Source organism: Falco cherrug, chromosome 9, assembly GCF_023634085.1.
Source record: "Falco cherrug isolate bFalChe1 chromosome 9, bFalChe1.pri, whole genome shotgun sequence".
NCBI lineage: Eukaryota > Metazoa > Chordata > Aves > Falconiformes > Falconidae > Falco > Falco cherrug.
This window is the reverse complement of record NC_073705.1, coordinates 33849799-33870484: the sequence shown is the minus strand read 5'-3', so window position 1 is coordinate 33870484 and position 20686 is coordinate 33849799. Positions and strand designations below refer to the sequence as shown.

Below are 20686 nucleotides of genomic sequence, written 5' to 3'. Positions count from 1 at the left end.
CTGTATACTGTTTAGTGGGACAGCCAGAAGACAGACCTCAACGGGGTAACATGTACCTGATATGGAAAAGGGTAAATTCAGCCTGCTCAAAACTCAGAGGATGACTGTAGTTTAATGTGAACAACTCCCCTGAGAGGCACAATTACACAGGTGTTACATTAACAAAAGCGCTGTACTGATGGGAGGCAAGCTGGAGCGTGGATAAACAGCCACAAGACCACCTACCTAGGCAGGCTTTAAAATTCACAGGCACTTCCCAGACAGTAAATTTAAGCACTGTTAAACTGATCTGCGAGCATGGGGGACGACGACGACAATGATCTCATCCCCCAAAGCACTGGTTTGGGACATGGCCACACATTTCTGGGTTGAGCGCAGTGTGCTGCTCACTTGGCCTGCACTAGCCCTCCAGCTTCCTTCTCTGTAAGCGGAGAGAAGGGCTCTGCCCTGCCTCAAGGATGCTGTGAGGATACATACATTAAAAGACAGGAAGACACCAGATAGTATAATGACATAGGAGAAATGGGGATGCAAGTGTGGAGAGACTGAGCGACTTGCCCAAAATCAAACACTATGTCTTGTGGCTAAACTAGAGGGGAACAGAGCTGAATGCCAACCCAGGGCCTTAGCCACAGCGCAGTCAAAGCAAACACGGCACCTTTTATCTGATCTTCTCTGTGTGCTGCCTTCAGATGGCATGGACCAGCAGCTGCCCTCCCCAAGAGTTGAGGTATCTGCTGTTCCAAACCAGGCTGCACGAAAGGACCTGAAAAGGCGGCGTGAGCTGAGAGAGGGAAGATGACCTCATGACCTCGTATTCTCATGACCTCAACACCCTCCACTCTTCCTCAAAAAACTATGGCCACACAGTGCCAGGTGAAATGCACATTCCAAGGAATGGGCAAAGCTGAGGGTTACTGGCCATTTTTCTAAACAGGCTCTCCCAGCTCCACCATAAGAAAGGCGGTGCTAAGGAAGTGGGATGTAGTAACACGCACAACATACGAGACCCGGTGAAACGGAGGGGTAGAGACATTACCTTGATTGGAGTGTACCATTTCCGCTGGGAAGGTGGTTTTCTCACATGGGGCTTTTTCGGCTTGGGTTCCCATGGCTCATACTCCTGTTCAGGCAACTTAATAATAGCATTTTTAGGCTTCTCCAATTTTGCTCCTTCCTCTGTTGACCCCTTGTCTCCCCATCGCACCTGAAGCCAGGAGAGCACACTGTAAGTAGAGGCACTTCAGCAGTCCCCACCAGCAGGTGGTTTTCACAGGCTTTAATCTAGTTCCCATCAGATGACCCAAAGCCATGAGATATGAAGCCAAATTGATGAAGGCACCAAACTCTCACTAATCAAAAATACACATTTAAGAGTCAAATAGTCTCACTCAAAAGCTACTTGAACTACTAGGCTTTGCACCTTCCAGTAACCTAAGACGTTGTTATTCACAGCATTCACATTTGGATGCTGGAATTCACAGCATCCAGGGCAAATTAAGCCATTTTCAAGTGAAATGTGAGGCACTCTGCCCAGCTCTGCGAGGACACAGGTGCAATACACATCCCGTAGTCTCATACAAAAGGCAGGTGGCAGCACCAGATGAAGGCAGGCAGTCTTTACAGCTAGCCCTAACAGCTCCTGCTGTTCAGTTCAGAAGTGAAAAAAGCACCAGTAGAGAAGCACGTGAATGGTGTAAGAGCATCAGTGCTCAAACTTGTGCAGCTACTACTAAAAACAGCTCTTCCAAAGACAACCTTGCATAGTCACAAGAGAGGTCAGAAACTTCATCTTCCCACACTATACCCTACTTATTTCAAGCTGAAATTCTGATTTTGTTGTCTGACTTACCTCAAACAGAAATATGACTCTGCATTCAAGGATATATGATCCGTAAGGTTACTCAGCACCAAGGATAAAATTCTCCCAAGGAAAATGGTTAAGGATATTAAGATGAAATACTTCAACTGAAGACTTGCAGGTACCTGCTGAGACACCACTGCTTTCCTTCTGTTATCCCTAGTTTGGTCCAAATCCTCAGCTGGCTTACATTAGCCCCTTTCCCTCAGCTATCAATTAAATCTAGTGGGAGTTGCTGGTGTGACATCCCTAAAAGTCATCATCAGGCCCTTGGCTGACTCCCTGAATGTACATACCACAGGACAGCACAAGGCAAATTTCTTTCACACACATCAAGACTGGCTTGTGCATGAGTCTCAGGGCAGGATTTGCATCATTGGCCAGCTTCAACACAGATGTGGTTTTGTGCATTTGGAAAAAGGGGGGTGGGGGTGGGGCACGGGACATAATTGCTGTTTTAAATTCCCCAAACCAACTGCATCCAGCCAGCCAGGCACAGTGTAGATGGTACCCTCAAATATTCAACACCAGTGTAACTCTGCCTGAGACAAGAAAACTGGACCAGACTGCACTGAAGAGTTTGATTCAGTAAATTAAAACTTCTTTCAGTGCTTATTCCATCTCTTAACCTGCAAATTTTGGTGGCTCATAATTCTAGATTCGATTTATTATTCACGTGAATGATGGCAGCTTGATGTCTGTTACTTGGACAGCAGGTGCAATCGGGTGGTCAAGCCCTAATTAAGTCTCAGTCTCTAGTCCAACAAGGCAGCTTTTTTAAAAAACACGTAAAAATATATTGTTACAATTTATAATTAAATGTGCTGATTTTTACACTAAAGAATAAGCCGAATACCTCCATCCTCTTAATCCCACCAACACCTCGACCTCCATAATAAGACGCATCCACAGTTGGCCACTTTTTCTTTGGCAATCCATCTTCATCATCCGATTCCTATGGAAAAGACAGGAAGATATTACTGCTGTTCTCACAAACAGCATAAACTACAGAAAACAAATTAACATCCTATGATCCAATCCTTTGATATCTAGCTTTGTATGTTACACTTATTTGATGACAAAAAAACAGAAGGCTCTTGTCTCTGCAGCTGCAATTTTAACTAGGGAGGCCAAAGAGGATTGCCTATTCCTCACTCCAGGCAGCTTTTATTTAGTCAAATATGCATTGAGCTTCAAAATCACAACTGACTTGTAAGGGAAGGCAAAGTTTAGCTGAATCGTACATTATACTGGCTTGCCTCTATTCTATGCAGAAAATGCAGCAATCAGCCCCAAAAATTATTATTAATTGTACTTTTAGAACTTGATGTCACCTAACAGGGAAAAAGGCTATCACTATGAGTTTTCTAACATGTGTATCAGTCCCTCTACTCATGGCAGCTGTAACCAGTAACATTGCTTGATTCTTTGTAGAGCCTGGCTCAAGCTGTACAATTTGGAACCAGGACTCAGACCGGAGCATCTCCAAATTGTCAGGAAGCTCAGATCCACAGGTTTTGATCTGCAATTATAAAGACTACCGATTATTTTTCTCAAATGTGGGGGAGTCTGAATAAGGGATTTACTTCAGGCGCTTTGTTCTGTTCTTGCCTAACTGAGAGCTGGCAAGTGTTTCTGGTTCAACAACCCTGGAAACACATCTCCAGCTCTATCATCGTGAGCCAACAGAAGTCACTGGGGTTTCTCAGGCTCCCTATCATCACACTGAGTGGAGGCAGCTGAAAGTCACATCATGACACTCTCCAAGTACACACATAATTGAGGAAAGGGACCAACAAGCCCCGTACAATACCATCCTCATTCCTCACACTTTTTAATAAGGAGAAAGAACTACACCTCATGCTGATAGGCAGATGTGCATGCTGCTCTTGAACTGGCCATGCACAGTGCCCTCTACTAATATTCAACAGTACAAGTATGCTCCTAGAAACATTGCCTGGGCTTAGTTTTTACTGAAAAAGAAAATAATCAAATGAAATCCAAATACTGGAGAAGGACACAAATTATTGTCAGATTTCTAGGTGACCTTTTCCTCAAAATTGTCCTACATGTTTCTACTGGAACGTAAAAGGAATTGAAAGTCCAAAAGCCAGTAACTGCTTTTAAAAAACATGCCTTAAATTTTGTTTGTTCATATTTAACTCTTAGATTATACCCTGGAGAAAGGTATTTCCATCAGTTATTTCAGTAACATCTGATCTCTCAGCTATGGCTCATGGGTCAGTTCCTCCAACAAATTCTTCAGTATGGGCAGGCAAGACCAGAGCTGACAACCCCAGTAAGGGGGTTGGGTTTGGGGATTTTTTGTTTGTTTGGGTTGGTTTGGGTCTGGGTTTTTTTTTGTTGTTTTTTTATCCTGTCAGGGAAATAAACATACAAGGAAGGCATTGTGGTTTGTGTTGGGTTTTGTTGTTGTTTTGGTTTAGTGGTTTTTCTGGCGGGTTGTTTTGAAAAGCCTAACAAATACACAATTTTTATCCCATTTTGTGCCACATCTGAAACCCAGTTAACTACTACAGCAGTTTTAACGAATTTATATTTTATTTCATTGTCAACTCGAGTGCTACATAAAATAACCAGCCTCTTCCATACAATGTAACACAGATTTCAAGCGTTCAGGTCTAACAACCCTTATTGCTGGCAAGCCTGGCAGTAGCAGGACACAGTTAATAGTGATGGCTGATACTTTTCCAGCTGGTAAAGGTTTTATACCAAATATCCCCTACAATGAACACAGAAAGCAACATCAACAGCTACCACATACATTTTGAAAAGCAATGGAAATCTAACGCTTGTGGTTTAGAATAAATTTTAGATAACTATATTCAGTTTAATGGACGTAATACCAGATTGCATCAGGTAAAGAGCAGGTCACCATACCTAGGGAGGCTAGTGGTAAGCATAATGAAACAGCAATCCATACTGGATAAAGACAAGGTCAAGTAAAGGGGTGGGTAACATCTGTGTTCAGTGTTATTCCTGGAGGCTCACGTCAGCTCACAGTCTCTTTGATTCCATTTAAAAATCTCTGCTGATCAGAATAATCGCAAAGCACCTGGAAACCCTGCTGCAGGATTGTGATGCTCTCTGAAAGCTCTTTCTAACACAGCATGGCTGCAATTGCATGCTTCATGACGATACTAATCACCCTAAAAGCAGCATGATTTCTGGTGTGTATTCTGAAGTTAAATTGTGACAGTGCTGCTGCCCAGGACAAGCGACAGGATCACATACACAGTAATGGTGGCCTCTGGCAACCTCAAAACAGCAGCTGTGGTTGCCTCCTTGTATTCATGCCAAGCTACAGCAAATCAGCAGCAAACTGTAAGCGTCTCTTGTGGGTTAGGCAAGTATTTTTCCATCATTTAACTGCCTATGCCTAGGAAAGAAATAAAGGGAGGCATGAGTTTTCTCTGGAGGTACTTTTATTTATTACTATTATTTTTATTAAACAAGTACAGTGAAACTAAGCTGAGTTCAGGGCTACTGTCCAAAAAGAACTAAATACAACCCTGCCTCAAACAGCTCACAACCTAAATGGATGAAGGCTAAATGTCCTTCCAAAGGTCACTCTGCAGCAAAGCCACAGCCAGGGCAGGCTCTCGTCTCCCTCTCCTGTAGCAAAACCACAACAACGTGGCTTTGCTGTCCTGTCCTCCAGCTGCCCGATTTTGTTTCTTACTAATAATCTGGGCTAAACTGCTGAGAGCAATGGCAGCTTTACTGGAAGAGGGACAGGTTTCATCACAGCTTGAGAAGCAAAGATTTGCTTACACACCTGTTTGATGTGCAGCAGAAGCAAAAATGAACAACACAGGAACTGTTGTCCGTGGACTTTGAGTTATTTGACTTTTCTCTGTGGATGGAAATAATCTTGCTGTATGTATATAAAGAGGCCAGAAAGCAGAAATAACTGTCCTAACGCAAGAGCCTTCCTCTCACAGCCTTCAAGGTGTCATTAAGACACCTACAGGGCTGACATTCCTGGGCAGCACAACACACTACAGTGGCTGCAGCAGCTCAGAAACAGCACACTTACAGGCTCCGGAGGTGGCGGTGGCGGTGGCTCCTTGATCACCTGCAATATATAAACAATGGGAGAAATCTGAGATAATGGTAGGTTCATCCATCTCAGTGCTATGTCCTTTCTGCTTTCTTGCTGATACCACAGACGGGTTGCTGGGCTCCATTCCCCTACATTCAATCCTTGTTAGCCCCATTACATTTCAGCAGGCATAAAATAAATGTGGACGAGAAGCTAAATCCCTAACATTGAACTATCTGATTAGTCAAGAAGTGCCCTATTAACTCATAATACAGCTCCATGATGGTAGCTCTGCCTAAAAAATGTCATACACCAAGCTAGTGCAAAATATTCACTCCGCATCTGCAGCTCCTCTGAATAAAAGAGAAAGCCTAACTCTTGTCCCTAAAAAAGACTGTTAACAGCTTATGCACACATTCGTAAATCAGTTCCACTACACTTTTCCCGCAGCAGGTTTAAAATCTTTTTCTAAGAAGGTCTCGATCCCTACAGAAATTTGGGCCATGTCCATGAGCTCACCTAAACTTCTCATTCAGGGTCGAAATCATGTAGGCTTTGCAACACTCCAAAACTCAGACCAGAGCGGCTTCAACACATGCCTTCAGCAATTTGTTGAATCAGGGCCTTACAAACCTGCCAGCATTTTTCTTAAAGTTAACCACCCACTCCAACACTGTAACCGTGCTTCTGCAGAGAAGAGATGAAACCAAGTCAAAAGAACAAAACCCTGTACTTACCACTGTGCAGCAAAGGGGCCAGAACCACCACAGAAGAGCCAGAGCCAGCAACAGAAAGAGGATCAGGAGAGCAATGAAAAGGATGGTTCCAGTCAGCTGCAAACAAGATGATTGCTTCTGAGTGACCTGTGCGTGTCACGAACAAGGCAGGAGCCCTGACATCACACATTTAGACTGGGCAAAGTGAGCCAGGTTTCCCTCAGTACAAGGTCTCAGGTAGGTTGTGCAGTCACTCACTGTTATCATTAGGGTCACATCAGCACTTGGTGTGACACATCTGTATTTGAAGTCACAACTCCAGGAAGCACCTCCTGTTTGTGGTGTGTATATATAAAATATATAAATGTATTGTGTTCATAGCGCACTAGATTCAAGGGTGTTGAACTTGAATACCAGCCATTCCCAAATCTGTGCTGTCAGGTCCCTTCATACTGTCAAAGGGGCATTGCAAACTACATGACAACAGACTCTCAGGTGTGAAGAGTAACCTTTCATCACTAGAGATACAGAACATGCAAACGCTGATACTCAAAGAATGGGAATACTGCAGCTAAGAGCTTACGGGTAACTCTGCATATCAACAACAAAGAACACAGCACAACTTACTCGCCCAGGCGCATCAGCTCCCCAGCCTGCCCATATGGCCTCTTGCCTCAAACTGCGCACACAACCCCAGCCGGAATGATTAAGCAAACTAGTACTTAATGCTGCTGGTTCTTGGTATGCTTCCTAGGACTGGTTTAACTATTTTTAATGTGATGCTGTAATCACGATCTTAAGCATTTCTGATTCTTATATTCCATCTATTTCTCTGCAGAGAACAGTGGGACTCTTGGGCTGGATAGCTAAGGGTTTACATTAAAAATCAAAGTTAAATTTTCTTTAAAGTGACTATAATCCAAAAAAATTTCAAGTGTTAGAAATTAGCTTTTGAGAGCAGCCAGGCAACCAAAGATAATCACGGTTTTGATTTTCCTGGGTACATCTTGAGGGATTCTTTGCTTTCAGACCATTTCATGTCAGCGCGTTCAGAAGAGATATTAACTCAGCGTATGCTCTGATGACTACAGGAAAGCAGGTCTTTATATGCTTCTTGGCCCCTGCAGAACATACAGAGCACATGGCTTTTTGGAAATTAAAGGATTTGTGGCAAATGGGCAGCGGCATGCTGGGACATGCTCTTTCCTTGGACTGCACTGGGCTCTGGGATGAGCATCTCTGGTGCTTCAAATATTTCTTTCATACTGGGAAAAGATACCTCTTCAATGATACATTATCAGAGTTTGAGAAAAGGTTAAATTCACCAGCAACAGGAGTACAAGAGAACAGGCAAAATGTGGCAGCAAAGTAGAGGAGAGCCTGGGACTAGAAAGATGTGAAAAGAGCTTGAAGAGAGGTCTGTGAATCAGGCTGAGGAAATAGGGGCTGGTTAGAGAGGAAGCTGCAAGAGATTTATGGAGGATAGGTGGGAGGATAAATGGAAAGAAAGCAAATTCCAAAGAAGATTTATGGAGGATTAAAGTCCATGACATTCACCTTATTAAATCTGAAACTACTTGCTGAATTCACATGACACCAGAAACAGGAGTCCCCTTCACTGTTCCTAGTGGGCTTGTTTACCCCTCACACAATGAAAAAGCTGAGGATGGAAAAGGAAGTACCGGCTGACAAGAGCTTTGCAAAGCCTGGGTGAGATCCCGAGTGGCTAACCTGGGTGGTTGTTTGTCAGGCCAGATCCCAGAGCTATCAGGACCGACATGTTGAAGATGGGACTAACACAACCACAGCTTCTGCTCCATGCTTTTAGGCAGGTAGCCTAGTATCCCATATCTCTGTGTCACAGCATCACCATCCATCCACTGCTCTGTGGCTTCTTGTTATAGATGCCACAAAGTGACCTGTTTTGGGATATGCTATTTAGCTCACCTCATTTAGCTGAAAGCCAAGGTGGCATACTGCAACATGTGCCAAACCCCTGCCCAAAGGAGTCCTGTTAGAAAACAGTTCAGTGCTGCAGCCCCCTTCTCAGGCCCTCCTATAGCCCCCTGCAGCACGAACGCATCTGGAAAGCAGACACTTGAGAGACATGAATTCCCAGTGAAGTCAGTTTGCTGAGAAAAGGACGAGTAAAAGTCAAGCATAACTTTACGGGGTATTGCTGCACTCTTTAAAAACAAATCCAAGCACAGCAGAAACACAGTGCAGGAGCCACAGATGCACATACCACTCCTGTTGTTACTCCAAATACACATTACCTCCTTGTTTTGTAGCCTTTGTTCCCAAGCTCGCTTTTCCCATGCTAAGAGTTCATATAAATTGCTGAGACATTTGCCAGCCGCAGCTCAGGAGCTGCTGGCAGCAAGAAGCTAAAGAGTCTTCTTTTAACGATTAAATATACAAAGCATCATAGTGAAGCTGGACTTCGAAAAGGAAATAGCAGACTTCATGCAGCTGAACAGATACAAGCACAGGGCTCACACAGAGGCTTTAGGAGTAAAGTAGAGAAGATACTTACTGTACAGAAAGGACAGAAGGGCCAGCTGGGGAGGAGAGCTGAGCAGGCCAGCTGACTGCCACCCACAGAAAAGGAAACGGGAGAGGAAAGGAAACGGAGGGAGTCTCTAAAATGAGAAGAGTGAAATGCATGAAATTAAGACAAAGTTGGAAACTGAACTGCCAACCTCCCTACTTATGGGATGTAACTGGAGTGAGACAGTCTTTTTGTACCAGCTGAGAATCAGGCTTCCTGCCTCTTTCACATTCAGTCTGCAAGACTGGTCAAAAATTGTCAGATTGACGGGACTGGAGATCAGATTCCTCTTTTTATCTGAAAGCTACCAAGAGGAAAGCTTCCTCCGTCCATGCTCTGGCCTGTAGGGACCCCAGCTAGGGCTAAGACTTCACTCTTCATCAGCAATAAGTTACATATGGGTAACTAAATGCACCAGTTAACACTCGTGTTTCCCTACAGACACAAAAGGTTTTATTGTACCCAAGGTAGAAGAGGGGAATAAAATGTGAAAATACCAGTCTTCAATGTAGAAAATTTGGAGGAAAGTTTTGGAAAAATGAAAGCAATCAGGTGAAGCAGCAAATACATCTCTGCTAAATTCTGAGTCCCTGCACCCTGGACTGTTCCAGCAACCTGGCACGAGGCTTCCCAGCTTCATTGCTGAAAACATCAGAAAATGAGATTGTAAGTTCCAGTCACTGCCTCTGTCTGCATTCCTGCCCTTCTGTTCTGCAGCTGTCAAAAAGGCCAGCAATGATTACAAACCAATATGACAGCATTTGGCATAGGCTATAAAAGTCCTTTTGACACTAATAACAATAAAGCTCAACTTTGATACCAGGTACTTCAGCCAGCTTGGTTTAGTCCCAAGTACAAGGCCACATCTTTAGCTACTGTACCTGCTTGCACCAGCTATGGGTGTTGCCTATTTTAACTCCAAGGCAAGGAAAAAGACGAATTAACTATTAGCTTCTTCATTTTGACTGATTCTAAAATCTGATTTTGATAAAGGATCACTTCTAGCTGCTGGTCCCTCATGCTTTACCTGGTATTTTTGACCAGCTGATGCTTGTACCACAGCAGCACATTCACCCTTGGCTGGACTGAGCAGCAGCCTTTTATCAAGAAGCTCATCCCAGGATCTGAAGCTGCTGTCTCTTTCTGGTCATCTCCCATGACGCCAAAGAAAAGCAACCAGCCCCTATCACTAAAACTATAAAACCACCTTAGCAAGTCATGAACTAATAAAGGTAAATTGTTGTGGTTTAAGAACAAATGCTGTAAGCACCAACCAAAAAATAACCACGTAAATTTAAGAGGACTTTCCATGCTGTGGCCCTTCCAGATCCAAGTCCTGGCAGTTGCACCTTTCACCCCAGATCTCACAACAGATCCAAAGCTCAACAGTATTGCTTCCTGCTGCTCCTTCCCTCATTTTCTCAGGTTCCCTTGCAGTTGGATTCTAGCTTTAAAGTTCTCCCTTTCCTGGAACAGGAATTGCCAGGGTGCCTTTTGTTGTCATTTTTTATTCACTAAATCTATCATAATCTACCCATCATCAATAACAATTAAATCTTAGCTAGCCATGGTTATTTTTCACAGAACAGCTGGGAATCCAGTCAATGACCGTGATGCAGAAGCTGCAGAGAGCTCATGCTCACTCAAGGCGGCTTTGCCTGAAGAGCTACTGCCTCTTTCCAGGATCTCATGGTTTCTCTGTCAAGCCCCATTGCAATGACTTACACACTGTGTGCTGGTGATGCTGACAGAGCTGGAGATGAACGTTAGCCCGCTGTTCATGCTGACTTGTAGGAAAACCACCCTAAAGCACAAAACAGATACATTTATTTTTAGTGTCATCTTTATACCCATTGTTACCTTTATTCTGGCTCTGTTTTAGCCATTGGCTCATGAACACGCATGGATAGCATGTCCTGCTGAGTCAAGGCATTTTCATGGCTTCAGGTGCTTACCTGAATTTGCATCTCTGCTTGCCCACGAGCTACCCTTTTTATGTTGGTTTAATTGAATTGGGGCATATGCTCGTTATTAAAAAAACCTTCATCCCACCTGGGGAAAAGGGCACCAGGACAGCAAGTCATAACAAAGTCTTAGATATTTGCAATACTACCCTATATAGCACAAAAAAATTTAAGAGCTTTTTTTTTTTTTTAAACAAGAACAAAAAAACCTTTTACAGCTCAAAGAGACAGAATGTGCTTTCTTTTATATCCAAGCAAATCCAGGATACCTGTACTGAGGTCAAGGATAAAAATACTGAAATGACGGTGAAATTAAAGAAGAATTTGGCCCTAGCCATTCTACAATATCACAGAAAGGGTCTGAGTAAAGAAAAAAAAAAAAAAAACAAACCAAAAAAGCCAACAAAACTTCACCAAACAACTTTTCCTCACCCATGGACAGGAAAGGAGAAGGAGGCATTCCCCCTCAGCCAGCTATGCTGGCTCACACTAGGACAGGATTTGGCACAAAGGGGATGGCTGTAATCCTGCCATACACACAAAAAAGCTTATTTACTTGATACTTTGGGCAAAATCTGAGCCCTTGGCTCAGCAGTGATATTCTCATCTAGAAGTCCACTCTCTCAACACATCCTGGAAAACAATACTTACTGTCCAGCATCTTCTATCACTGGGGCAGGACAAAGTAAGTAAGTATCATGAACAAGGGTTGGCTTTTCATCTGAAAAGAAAAGAATATAACTTTCAGAGATTAAAAACAAGAAGTCGTCCCAAGCAGGCCACCCCCTGGAGAAGTGTTGACACCAATAACAGCTACAGACAAATTCAGTATATAGGCAAGTACCAATATTCCCCAGTGATACTGATTACAAAGCCAAGTACTAGGATGACCATTCTTGTTGACGCCAATATAAAGTTAGCAGGCTAGAGATGCCACAGCTAAGAAATGGAAGCATACCTCTGGTCCTGACAGCAGCGATCAGCCTTTTGGAAACCAGCTTTGAGCAATATTCACCTTATCTATCTGAAAAGTGCACGCAAACTCTGATCATACTGAATACTCTGACCCCACAAGTTTCTTGAGGGCAAAAGTATAGGGTTTATTTTTTGCCTACTCGCTTCCAAACACACAGACAAGAGAAGCCATGGCTGCACTGTTTGAGCCCAGAGAAAAGGAAGGATAGAGCTGGGGTGGAGCTGAAGCAGACAGACACTAGAAAACAAAACGCCATGGTTGGTCACATACAGGAGACATGTAGAGAGGGGCCATGACTGAGGTTACCACGAGGACCTATCCTGCAGTACCTGCTGCTTCTCCTGCCCCCCACCACCCATCTGTGGCAGCACCATCTGCAAACAGCCCATGTTTATAGGGGTTTGGTGCAGGCAGAGTCAAAAGCAAGGCAATGGGTGTTTTCCTACCCCCTTGCACTCCACTGCTCCAAGAGTCAGCAGTGCCCATCCTGTTGCTTTCAAAAATCACATCCACAAAGCCAAGTCCCATGAACACAGGGAGGAGGCCCAGCAGCAATCCTGGAACAACACTCTACTGAAAGTGTGCAGGCTGAGGCACAAGAGCAGACAAGTCACCGCTGCGACACAGAGCTCAACTCTAAATGGCCAGCAAAGCAGCTACAGTGCTAGTCCAAAGAAAGACTAGTCCACCGGAGTCCAACCCAGGTGAACAGGGGGCAGGTAAAAGATGGCAGTTTATTTGCATTTTAAAGACTGGATTACTCTTTCTACCTAGGGAAAAACAATTATGCAACAACAGAGGTAACAGTTGTTCTTTCATGCTTCACTCACTCCAAGCACACCTGAAGACAAAACTCATTTCCCTGTTTTGGCAGGGATGAGGCCATGAAAATCACAGTGATATGTTTCAGGGCCAGCCTGAGAGCAAAAAGCCAGCAGGCATAGATCAGTGTCTCATCACATCTGTTGCAGATGTAACCCAAGAAAAACACAACAGGGAGGAAGGAGATGTAAAATCAGGGTGGCTTTCCTCCTCTGTACTTCCAGGCCCAGATCAGTGCTCACTGTGTGAATTCCAGTCAAGGTGCTAGTGGATTAGGGACAAGGAAGAAAAAGCAAGAAGGCTGTCTACCTGGTAAACCACAAGAAACAAATCCCTGGCAAAGGGCATCTGTAAGTGGAATCGGAGTGAGACCACCAGAGTTTATTTAATGTAGCCTCCACGTAGGCAACCAGGATGGGAAATGAAGGAGTAATTCATGTGCTCCCTCTTGCAAGTGAATTCACCACTAGTGAAGGTACCAGCCTGACCACGAAAGGATATGAAAGCCTCTACTGTGCTCAGCCAACAAGGGGAGCATATACAGAAAGGGAGCAGAGCTCCTCTCCCCACGCTGTGCTTCACCCTGCCAGGCATACACAGCTCCTCAGGAATGAGAGGACTGCTGAGAAACTGGACACTCGATCTTTTTTGGCCATTCAATCCTTCGCCTGGCTGCTGAGACAGCAAACAGAAGACCCTGTTTAGCATGGCCGTGACAGGGAGTTTGTATGTTACACACTTGCTGTGATGAGACCAACAACCGGTGTCAGGGAGGAAAGGAGCAGGCTCGGGGGCCCTGCTTCATGGTGAGTGTCTCCTGAACCAGTGAACAGTCTGCAAACATCACCAGGGGATGAAGGCAGCATTATTTCTTTTTAGTAGTGATGAACAAGGGAATAGGGAGCAATTTTATTTCTCTCTCTTCAGACTTGACACCTGGTCCTCACTGGCTGTATGCATCACTCACATCATTACAATGATGCTGATAATTGTGCAGCTCCACGTAAGCACTCACAACACAATGCTCACAGGTCACAGGACTGAATAAGGGTGAATTTCAAGCTTCTGTTAGGTGTAGATCCCTACCCAGCTCCCCCGATATTCACTGCCATGGACTCCCCTCAACATGGATGAGAGCTGGCCTATGTCTGATGAGGTGACAAAGCCACAGGGGCACTGGAATCCACCAGCCTGCAAACTTACTGATCGTAAGGCTGTCGTTGAGCTTGAAGCTGCAGAGTACCTGGTCGATATTTCTTGCATGATAAAAGCCATTGCCTCTTACCACAACTTGAAAGGATTCTGTAAGTAAAAATACAGAAAAGTTATGAAAAATAACTCAAATACAGCATTTCTGTCCAGAGTGATCTGAAGTACAACATGACAACGGTCGTTTTCTGCCCTATGCCCGAAATAAAACACTCAAACCAACACTCTCACTGTTCAGCAGCAGCAGCCAAGAGTGCTATAGTGGCATTAGGGCTTCACAGCCTTCTCTTTTGTCTCGTTTGCTCCTGCAAGCACACCATATATCACCAATGCCTTAATTAAAGATGCCACAGTAATACTCCAAGTCTGACTTGGCTGATGTCATCTCATGGCTCCTCCATGTCTTTTGGGACAGACATCTTTGCTAACTACAAGCACCAGTCCTGCCTCCCGTCTCCATGGCAGATGGCACTCAGCTTTCAGCAGCAGCTGTGTTCAGGCAGATGCTGACAAACAGGACTTCCCTCCCAATCCCCTGTGAATCAGAGGGGAAGCTTTGCCTCTGGTACAATCCCTGGAAAAACACAATCCTTCTGCCTATACAAGAACTCTGCCTGTGCACAGTCCCGCTAGCTCCTGCTGCACATTGTAGTAACTAAGAACCCAGGCACTGCCATCTTGTCTATGCTCTCCCTGCGCACCCCTGCTCCAGCAGCAGAAACCACCAGTGGTACAAGACACCTGCTGTGTCCTGATAGTCCTGATAGGGAGGGAACCTGTGATTTTTGTCATTATCATGATAAGCAACTGTGATTTATTCATTCAAGCAGGAGAAGCATCATCAGTTTTTTCAGTGAACTTTCAGTAGTCTTTTTACTGATAGAGCAGTTTTGCATTTAAGTAAAGCCATTCTAGGAAGGGTGCTGTTGGAAGTGACATCCCAGCTGCACATGTCCTCCACCACTGGCGCCACAGATCATGATGCAGTGCACTGAGCTAGCTCAAACACCCGAAAAAGGACCCTGTGTGTTGCCAGAGAGATCAGTAAGGCGATCTGCCCAGCTGAGCATCTGCCAGGAATAGAAGTGTGGAGAAGGGAAGGGACAGAGACAAATAGTGGTAGTACCAGCTGAGTTTATGTCTATCATGAAAGCAGCTGGAGTCACTGTACCTAGAATAAACAGAAAGGCAAGGTAATTGGAAGAAGAAGGTATGTGGGGGTGCACTTCTCCTACTTTTCTGGGCTGTTCTACCACCCCAGGAGCTGCTGGCTAGGCACTCAGCCTCAGCGCCTTGAGTCATGAGTTGGGCAGTTGAGCACCCCTTCACTGTACCAGTAACTCTTACTCGACTAGGGCAGAGAATGGCACTGCCTGTGCTGGAACTCCCATGGACTGGCCAAAGCAGGGAAGAAGAATGGAGACAAGCGCTTCTTCACTGGCAGCCCTGGAACACTCCTGCCTGATTGCAGCCTGAGTGGTACACCCAGAGGAATGGTAACAGTGTTCTTGGAATTCTTGAGAAAATTACGAACTCGGGTTGCAGCCAGGTTGCTGATGACCAAAGCCAACCATCTCACAGCCCCATAAACAGCCGTCCTAAAGTGACACCCCTTGAGCTCTCCTGGACCGCAGCAGGCTGTGCCCAGCATCCCCCTCTGAGCGGGACGCCACTCAGAGCTCACAAACCACCAAGTCTGTGACGACAGGGGGACCGGCGTGGAAAGTCGATGATGGGGCCTGGGCTGATACCCCTGCTCCTCCAGGCTCAACCCTTCAACCGCTGAGGAATGCAAAAGGCACTAGATATATTTCACTGAACGTGGGGGCAAATTTTTAACAGGTATACTGTTGTTATAATACGCATTGCAAGCTTGAAGTAGTTAGGTTATTTTTGTGATTTAAAACAAAAAGTATCTCATTGCTTTGTAGCTAAAATCTTACAGGTAATCTTGAATTGCGAACAAAATTTCTCCTCCCCGCCCCTCTGCCTCTTCCCTTTACATCCAATCCGTTGTCCAAGTCTGAGACTAGGAACAGACCCAGCCGCACCCAAACTCTGTGAGAGTTTAGAAGGGGGGGTCTACTCCAAACCTCGTGACTCAGCAGGAGGATCTCCTTTACCCTCTTACGGCTTTGATATGACTCACTTTCAACTTGATTTATCTCTGTGCATTTATTCCATGTAGTAAGTAATAGAGTGAACCTTGCCATCGAATCTTGTGTAGTCACATTTTCACAAATTCATATTAAACCTATTTGGCTCAAACTCTTTTGTGGTAATTCTTTAAGCAACCTGACCTAAACCACTCCTTTCTCAACAAGGTATTAAGAAATCTGACTTTGTTTTCTCAGCTTCTCCATAGCAAGCTTTTAAAATTATTTCTTAGTAACCTATATAGGTAAGACTTCTTGGAGCCCTTAACAGCACAACTGTTTGCTGCTCCTCCTTCCCTTATACTGCGCACAGGTGGAGCCCAACACCAGGCCATGGTCTTCCTTCCTCTTGGGGCCAATCTGAATTGCTAGGCTAGGCAAAGATGCACCAGGAGGGGAAGCAGCACAGGAGACTTCCCTCTAGGACAATAAATACATCACAGCTACCACGCTGACCACAGAGAAACAGGCAGGCAGATGGAGAGACATGTTACAAATTTGTTCTGTCTCAAATGCATTTTTGAAACTTGCCTTGATGCTACATGCAAGAAGCCAGCTGACAGCCGAGACTCACAGCATGCAGCAAGGGAAAGCACAGAAGTTGCTCTTTCACATATAAATCTACTACTTTAGCCGAATCCTTCACAGGGCTCACTTACATCAGCCCCTGAGCAGCATGTGAGACCAGCCTGATACCAGGGGAACACCAGCACAACACAGGACCAATTAATCCTCAAGCTACACATAGAAAAATAAGAAAAAACTACATAGATGTTCTCCATTAGCAGCAAGTAAAACCATGAACAAGTCCATAAGCATTATAAATTATACTTTGATCAACATACTAAAATTAGAGGAAAACAATGTTGATAGGGTTGAGGGGAGAAGTACCTGATTTTCAGTGATGTGAGGTCTGACTTTTGATAATGTTTTATACGATGCACTGCCATGTTATTTGTATGCTTTGGAGGAAGGACTTATTGGATAATACTACGTGAGGGCCAAAGGCAGCTGAAATATGTATTCAGCTTAGTCTTCCTGCTTTTCACTACCAAGTTACTGCAAGGCAAGCTAGCATGAGGATGTGGACTGCTGTAACTTTTCCGTACAAACAGCTTGTTCTTGCCAAAAACACATTCTCACTACATTGATGTCTAATGCAACTCTGTGTGAATTCGATAAGGGCACAGACAAGTTATGATCAAGCACTGGAAACCCACACTCTGTTTTCTTCATGGTTAACTTTCCCTCAGAGCTCCCTCTCTGAACTGACACAGGCTGCAAGGAACATGGGAATCGGAGAAGATATTTTGGGAGGGGGAAAAGAAAATATCTACTGGAATTCATACTAAAATGAAACACGTGCTTTGGCACTTTGCTAAAGAAAGATGATCAAATTTGTGACCTCACTGAGCACATCAAGAGCTGAATGCACAAAGCCAACATCAGAATTTGACCTCTTTTTTAAGGGAAGAGTGATACCTCCTGGTTCCCACTGGGGGTGGAAGGCACTTTAAACAAACAAAAATGTACCGTAGGGCTGATACAGCTGCTTCTTACTTCAGTAAGAATGTGCAGTTACTCTGATTCATGCCTTGAGCCATTCCACATCTCACCCAGCTGATATGCTGAGACTTATTCTTTATAAGCATCCCTTTCTTTGCCAGCAGAGCTAAGAGTCATGGCCAGCCTCTGGGGCAAGGCCCCCCACCAGAGCTACCTGCCTGGGACCACACATTACCCCAGGCCTGCTCGTTGCCAGCCCACTCCAGTGTGACTTGAACATCCAGCTAAGGTGATAATATATTCTTTTCTCTTACTTTTATATTAGAAAAGCTGCTTGCTGAAAGAAAATTGCCTGTAGATTTTTCCCCCCTCTCCTGAACTAATGGTCTTCAAAGGCAGCAACCAAAAAGGCTTAATTGATAGCTATTTCAGTGGCTTTAAAAAGATGTAGCCAGTAACACAAAACATCAAAGGTAAAAGCTAATCTAGAATTTTAGTCTTGTCAATACGGTTTACCCCTCCTGCCCTTCTCTTCACTGTCACTGCCGCTTTGCACAGCCAGTTGTGAGTGACTGACGGGGCAGGAACCTGCCCACCAACACAAGCTGACAATGTAGTTCAATACCAGACTTGCATGGAAATGTGAAGAGCTGGTACTGGATTTGGTATCTGCCGTTAAGAAGCCTACCCCTTCGGATGCTCTGGAGCATTAATGTGTTCTGGATGATGGTCTGTTGAAATGGCTAATTCCATTTAATTTTGCGCCCTGGCTCTGGCTGCGTCCTTTTCTTCCTTAGTTACTGTCAGATTGTAGATTGTAGTTTTTGACAAGATAGCGAAGGGAAAAAGGTCAGCACTGAAATAACCGGGCGGTGCTGGCAGCGAGATGGTAGGTTGAAGCTGGTGTGTGCTGGCTGCGCTGTCGGCTTCGCTTCTGTGACTCTGATGAAAAGCTGACGGCTTGCATCCACACCTGGTAGTTGATGTGGCCAGTAGGATGCCACACACAACAAAACCTTTCAATCACATCTGTGTACCATAAGCATAATCAAAGCAATGATGCTGTCAAACAGGATATGAGGCACCTCCAATTCTGCACTGATAGCCTGTTTACAGGCTGCATGTCTCGGTCACTTTATATCAGAGGGAACAGGAAGGACCCAGCTACAGTGCTCCACACTGGCGACGATGAATTTGCAGGGTCAAAAAGCATTAAGCATCAGATAGCTGTCACAACGTGATGAGATCTTGCCAGATTGCTTCGTCACAGAGAGCCACAGTCTCAACTGGAACTGTCACCACATGGAAATAGTTTCACCAGCATTTTACTAAACCTCTGGCAAGTCAAAAATGAAGCCAAGATCACCAGCACCAACACAGCAGTGATTATGAGGTTCAAGAGCAGTTACAAGGAGTGGGTCAGACTCTGCTCTAAGCTCTGATCACAACTGGCTTCCACTGAGCAGCACAAAGCCCTCATGATCTCATACCAGATTCTACAAATTAGTAATAATGCTAAATAAAAGTCAAACTGATTATCAGCTCCTCACTCAGATAAGTTTCATACAAAAAAGCATGGAAAGGGACACATTTCAAGACTATAAACAAGCAAGCTTCTTTGCTGCAGAATGTAATAATGTCTAGCACTCTTCCAAAAGGTCTACTATTTTCAATGAAAAAATTGAAATGCAAATTTCAATTACGTATGGGTTTTTTTTGTTAAAAAAAAAAATCTAACCTCGAAAAAGGGGAAGGAATGTTGCATTTCTAGAAAATACTACATTCTAATTTTCAGCCAGTTCTAAATGCAGATGCATATAAACTTTCATACACGATTCAACGGGTATGTATCTCACTTATACATTAGCAGTAAACAATATTAGTAATTACCCACATTTAAAATGCATTAAAATTCTGAGATTACTTCATAGGCATCAGTATTTTTTACATTGAAGTCCAGATAAAGTACTTATAGAGTAGAACCGTATCTGCCTGCCCAGTGAACTGGATTCAGGATCTGGATTCACACTACCATGAAAAAAGCTGTTCAATCCCAGGAGATTGCTTCCAGGAGATGGTGGTGCACACAGCTATAAAGATGAGCCGCTGGCTACACTGAAGCGGAATAAAACAGGATAATGAAGCCAAGCACAAGAGTAAATATTTGCAGCCTCATGTTGTAAAACCTCTTGCAGAAGTTCGCTTCAGCTAAGGCTTGCAGGACTACATTCATACTAAAAGCTACCACAGGCCTGTAAAGACCATTTAACACAACAGCATGCACCATTTGGATCTGCAGGTTTGGCTTCCTCCTATTTTCAAGCTCCCTGCTGCTATAAACAAACCTTCATGCATGCCAGATCCATGTTTTCATGCCCTGGTGATCACCACCCCACTTTGCTGTGTGCCAGCCTTTGCTGGATGGCTTTGTCAACAGAGTGGACAGAACACACCTCAGAATTTAAGTGAAACAAGTGCTGGTATTTTGCTGAATCAGCAGCAATGCACAGAAACTTGCTCTGCTCGATTTACATCGGTTTTATTTGAAAACCACAAAGACAATGAAAAACTTCTACAGATGCAAGTAATGCAACATATATATATATATTTTTTTAAGAAGGACAAACTATTTTTAAGTGCGCTTGTGTATTTTTAATCACGTCTGTGATAAACTAGTTACTCAATAAGCTTGGCAAAAAATAAAGTGGTTTGAACTCATGAATCAGGAATAAGACTGATTCCCTTTGAAGAAAGAAAGTTTACTCTTTTTGCTAAAATATACCATTTTAGAAAAGCAAATTTTTCCTGAAAATTTATTTTCTCAAATACTTATTAAAAATATTCTTTTAAACCAAAACA

The 20686-nt window shown here is 44.1% G+C and overlaps 1 protein-coding gene across 1 annotated transcript in view; it reads right to left on the bottom strand.

The window, feature by feature from the left end:
• ANTXRL (ANTXR like) overlaps positions 1-20686 on the bottom strand; it is a 64528-nt gene that overhangs the window by 24119 nt on the left and 19723 nt on the right. Inside the window, exons 10-16 of the mRNA XM_005446269.3 lie at positions 14160-14258; positions 11810-11879; positions 10920-10998; positions 6665-6760; positions 5922-5960; positions 2718-2816; positions 1040-1207 (exon numbers count right to left, since the gene is read on the bottom strand). Coding sequence (XP_005446326.1) covers positions 1040-1207; positions 2718-2816; positions 5922-5960; positions 6665-6760; positions 10920-10998; positions 11810-11879; positions 14160-14258 — 650 coding nt within the window. The remainder of the gene's footprint in view (positions 1-1039; positions 1208-2717; positions 2817-5921; positions 5961-6664; positions 6761-10919; positions 10999-11809; positions 11880-14159; positions 14259-20686) is intronic.